Raw genomic sequence first — 5,530 nt, forward strand, 5'->3', positions numbered from 1 at the left:
TCAATGAACTTTCTACTAAAAGCTCACAGAACTAGAAATTAAGATAAATTTTCAATGAACTTTCTATTAAAATGTTTCAAGTCTAGGGTGTATGCATATTATTAATTAACACCCTTCCTTTGTGATAACATATTTGATATTATCATTAAAGGCATATTAATTAGTTGGTCGAGGCCCTACTTGGCATGGGAGGGGTTGGGGGGATTGTGTTTTACCATATACGAAACTCATATAGCACATCAGTTTGAGGGGTAAATAAAAAACCCCCTAGCTTTATATTCCTAGAAAGTAAATACACTCCTTTTGTGACTTTTGAGATGATAAAAGCATCCCTTTTGTAAGGAAATTTTCAGGTTTCAAATTGAAAAACCCCTTGTGTATGTAAAGTTTTTGTTGTACAAGAAAATAAAGCCCCTTTTATTGATTAATGCATGGTATCTTATATATTTTAAGTGACATCCCTCCCCCCATCTATGCCAATCAAAGAGAGAAGTTGTGCTAACAATGTTCTAGTCAAAAGTTTTACCAGTATTTATTTGTGCTTCTTACTAAGTTTGGTATAGAAAAAAATAAGGGAAATTTTATAGTATAAGTGAATACAAGTACATTCCCATATAAGATGTTGACAAGTCCTATTAGAGTATGTTGAGTGTTACCTCATAAATGTGGATGACACAAGAATGTTGCCTCATAAATGTTGAGTGTACCTTAAAATTTCTGCATGAGACTATCACTCCCTTAAGGCCTCTACATAATAGGAAGACAAGAAGTTAATGCAAAAGTTCTTAATGTATACCCACACAAGACCTCATTGACTAAGATTAGTCAATCAGCATTTGAAGAATGATTTAAACATTGTTGGTGATAATATACTTAAAAATCAAGAAAAAGTGACAATAGCATCTCTTATTTATGAGAATACTATTACAAACATATATTGAAAGTGCTATAGGAAAAAGCTGAAAAAGGGTGGCCGAAGACCACAATGAAGGCACATAGAGACCCCGCACAAGAAGCAAATAGCATTTAGTAATATTGATGATCATGTGACAGTATATTTTCTTCTTTGTAGTGATTTGGAGTATGCACGTGATATAATAAGTCCCTTTAATGGATAAAGGAAAGTGCCCCTTGTAAGAAGCAAATAGCACTTAGAACTAGTGATGTAATAAAGGGAAAAGGAAGGCACATAGAGGCCCCACACAAGAAGCCAATAGCATTTAGCAATATTGATGATATGGCAAGAAGCCAATATGATAAGATATTTTCTTCTTTGTAATGATTTGGAGGAGTATGCACGTGATATAATACGTCCCTTTTGCCAATAGAGTCAATCATGCTCTCCCTCCCTCCCTTTAAAAAAGAGAAACTAGAAGATTCAACCGTGCTCTCCCTTTGATACATTGATAAAAATTTTGAGTTCTCTCTCTCTCTCTCTCTCTCTCTCTCTCTCTCTCTCTCTCTCTCTCTCTCTCTCTCTCTCTCTCTCTCTTCAAAATAAGGGGAGCCTTTCTTTTTAAAAAATGTTATCTTGTTCTAGAAGTACATGGAATCCATTTAACCGTTTTATCACTCCAATATCAAAATCTAAGAGCAAAATAATAGAGTAGAGGCGTTAGAGCACTTTCTTATTTACCACAAATTCTTTTCAATGAAGCACTTTTTCATGTTATTCATCAAAATAAATACAATGTCATGGCTCATGAGAGGTCTCCAAAGAGAAAACAAAACAACTAGCGAGAGTTGTGCCGTATATTACTATAGAAAAAAGAGATAAAGCACTTTTGCCATGCCAAAGTTAATGCAAGTTGAAAAATCACTAAATGATGGAGGAGAAAGCCTTGCAATCCCACGCACTTCTGTTGATGCCATACTGATCATGATGGGTAAGTTTTAGAGAGGAATCCTAAGGATGGCGATTTTGGCACCATTAGGAAAAGCCTGACCAAATTTCATTAGAAGTGCAAAAGGTCAAGTTAATTGTGTTCATGGGAAGATGCGCTACATCTCTTCTCTATCTCTATCTCTATATTATCTTAAGGAAGAGTTTCACAAAGCTGGCATGTGAGTGGCAAGAATTTAGAGGTTCGGGAGGAAGGGGAGGAGGTCTGGGTAGAATTTGAATTTGGAGTCTCAAAAGAGGTAGAAGATCATATATATATATATATATATATAAATTCTTCGAACTTTTGAAGTGTGAAATTTTAAAATCAAGGTTGAAATTCGTAGTTCCAACATGTGTAAATTGTAGGAAGCTCAGCTGGGTGTTTCCCTAATGAAGTACGTCAGGAAGTACGTGGCCCAATGGCAATGATCCAGGTAAGCAGAGCACGGTGCGTGTTTCGCGACGCGCCCCCCGGCGACACACGGGTTGCAGGAAGCACAAAAAGAGCGAACCCAGAGTACGTGCACCAAAATCCCTTCCTCCCGACTCCGACAAGCCGCCATGGTCAAACCCGCCCCCCGCCTCCGCCGCCCTCCCCCTTTGGCCCCCACCTCCTCCTCTTCTGGCCGCTTCAAGGGCGTGCGCTTGCGCAGCTGGGGGCGCTGGGTGTCGGAGATTCGCATCCCCCACTCCCGCGACAAGATCTGGTTGGGCTCCTACGCCACTGCCGAGCAGGCAGCTCGCGCCTATGACGTCGCCAGCCTCCTCCTACGTGGGCCCTCGTGCGCTGCCTTCCTCAACTTCTCAGACTCCACTTGCCTTATGATGGATCAGCTTGCTGCCCGCGCCAATGGCGTGGCCTCCCCTCGCACCATACAAGCGACCGCCTCCGCCGTCGCCCACGCCGCAACCTGCGCCGGCGGTACCGCCACTGAAATCCAACCGTCCACCAACATGGTGCCGGCTGATGAAGATGAAGCGAAGCCAGTGGGCCTGGACGGTGAAATTAGTACAGAAGAGCGCAGCCAGTCGCGCTCAGATCAGAATGCGGAGAACGGCGGAGAAGGTGACTTATCATACGAGTCCATGTCTTGTTGGATACAAGACGTGATCGGCCTGCTGGAAAAGACCAGCCCACCTTCGACAAGCATTCCCAGTAATACAATGCATCAATCTTCTAGGGTGACAAGTCAGGATCAGTTCAATACGTCAATGTTCGAGGAGTTCCATCCATTCGAGAGCCTGGCGCGCGACGGATTCACGGCCATGTCCGCTGCTGTGACAACACGGAAACGGTTCGATACTGATACCGGGCGCGGCGAGGAGGATGGCTCACTGTGGAGTTACGTCTGGTGAATGGCGACGCGTCGACGCTTCTTTGTGGGCAGCATTGCAGCGACACTCACGTCGACAAGAAGAGCTCTCTGTAGGTATTGTAAGCCGACGCGGGAAGGACGTCTCTGTAATCATGAACGGCTGCAAACCAGGAGAGTACGCGCGGCACAGAGCCGAAGTTACTACAGATACTCTTGAGGCTTGACTGACTGACTGCGCGTTGATTCCCAATCTGACTGATACCGGGCGCGGCGAGGAGGATGGCTCACTGTGGAGTTACGTCTGGTGAATGGCGACGCGTCGACGCTTCAGCTTTGTGGGCAGCATTGCAGCGACACTCACGTCGACAAGAAGCCACGTCAAGAGCTCTCTCTGCAGGTACTGTAAGCCGACGCGGGAAGGACGTCTCTGTAATCATGAACGGCTGCAAACCAGGAGACGCGCGGCACAGAGTCGAAGTTACTACAGATACTGTTGAGGCTTGTTTGACTGCGCGTTGATTCCCAATCTGTCTGATAAGGCGCAACAAAGTGCACAGATGAAAACAACATCATCCCATTATCACCATTTGAGAATGAGGCCATGCATTATCACCAATTTTGACCTTCTCAAAATGCCCATGTAACAAATATCCACATGACAATTTCTTTTTATCACATAAGTTTTAAAATTCATACCTCTCGATTTAGGAAGAGGAAAATATAAATCAAAATTTCTCATTTTTGGATGTCCAAAATTCTCATGGATTCAAAATTGAGATAGCTGATTCTAGCGGCCTTGCTTCTACTGAGCAATAATGCCAAATGATAGTTTACTTTATGGCAAATATGCTCTCACCGCTGAGCAATAACGCTAAACGATAATTTACTTTAGGGGCAAGGCAATATGCTCATTTTCTTCATTGAATGCAAAGCTCACCACCACCACAGCCCCCTCGAGGCCACAGCCCTAACACTGTATTTTATTCTCTCTCTCTCTCTCTCTCTCTCTCTCTCTCTCTCTCTCTCTCTCTCTCTCTCTCTCTCTCTCTCTCTCTCTCTCTCTCTCTCGTGGCGGCATTGTCTCTCTCTGTGCACTGACATCGTCATTACAACTTTTATTTAAAAATACTCGTGCACGTATGGTCGCTCTCCAGCATCGTCATCTCTCTCTATAGATCGTGTTCTGGGGGCTTAGCCTCAACCTAGAAATGGCACTCACCGGGCTTATAAAGTCTTCATCGAAGTATTGCGAAAAGAGAGCTACAGAATGATTTTTTTTAATCAATAATAATTATATATATTAATTGAAAACTGTTTAGAAACTGCAATACAACCAAGTCACAGCTACAGTATCCATATTTACAACTCTTTCTTAACTTCATTCAGAGTTTTACACAAAAATTCTTATCTCTTTTCTTATATCAAAAAGCAGGATTGTTCCCAAGATACCTAGCACAGAATTCAGATCATATTCCTTTGCAAATTCTGCATTGAAACATATCCAGCTCATAGCATCTTATCTTATTCACATTGCACACAGACCAGCACATATACACACACTTATGCATCAAGTCTGACTCCTGCAAACTAGTATATACAGCCTTCATGAATACAATTGCATTCTTGCTAGACTAGATTTCCAACAAAATATAGGCTCTGATGATAGTAAAAACCAAACCAATATGTTCATCATCATTGAGACTGACCATTTACCCAAGATCCAGTCCCCCCAGCATGTTTGCATACCCAAGCTCTTCTCTATCCGTTTAGACATTTTGAACCAAGTACCCTTGATTGTTGGGCAATCCCAAAACACATGTTTACCATCTTCAAGTGATGACCTGCAACCTGGGACACAAATGCCACTAGATATATTTCTCCTTTGAAGTTTGGAACCAATAGGTAATGCCCACATGCATACCTTCCACAAAAAAAAAAACTTGAAATGTCTTAGGGATCTGGCAAACCCAAAGAAGAATATTCCATCTCTTTTTCCAACTAGAAGGGCTCCAATTTACATTCCAAATTTTATTGCAATACAACACATTGGCATCCCCATTTCTCATTAGTGAGTATAATTCTCTGGTTTTACCATCCTTAAGTTTTACACCATTAAGCTAGGCCCAATCTTTGATCCAAACTGATATATTAGTAGCAATAGAACATAACTCCCTTTGAAGTAAATCTAGTACTACCTGAGCAATTTAATCCCTTTCCCTTCTAGATAATTGATATTCTAAAGATAATTAATCCACATCCTTCCACCCTACCATATCCCTATCCCAACAGCCAACCAAATATCTAATGCCTTTATTGTTAAGACTCTTTG

General features: G+C 42.1%; 1 protein-coding gene across 1 annotated transcript; it reads left to right on the top strand.

The window, feature by feature from the left end:
• The first annotated feature begins 2,426 nt into the window (after positions 1–2,426).
• On the top strand, positions 2,427–3,928 carry LOC147610577 (uncharacterized). Its single transcript, XM_086786536.1, has 2 exons — positions 2,427–3,315; positions 3,599–3,928. The coding sequence occupies exon 1, from the start codon at positions 2,447–2,449 to the stop codon at positions 3,239–3,241; it is 795 nt and encodes a 264-aa protein (XP_086642662.1). The 5' UTR covers positions 2,427–2,446; the 3' UTR covers positions 3,242–3,315; positions 3,599–3,928.
• Positions 3,929–5,530: the final 1,602 nt, after the last annotated feature.

Source organism: Cibotium barometz, chromosome 49, assembly GCF_041138505.1.
Source record: "Cibotium barometz isolate CiBa-2024 chromosome 49, ASM4113850v1, whole genome shotgun sequence".
NCBI classification, from domain to species: domain Eukaryota; kingdom Viridiplantae; phylum Streptophyta; class Polypodiopsida; order Cyatheales; family Cibotiaceae; genus Cibotium; species Cibotium barometz.

Excerpts from the sequence above, each read along its gene's own strand:
- LOC147610577 (XM_086786536.1), top strand. The coding sequence starts at position 2,447 with ATGGTCAAACCCGCCCCCCGCCTCCGCCGCCCTCCCCCTTTGGCCCCC.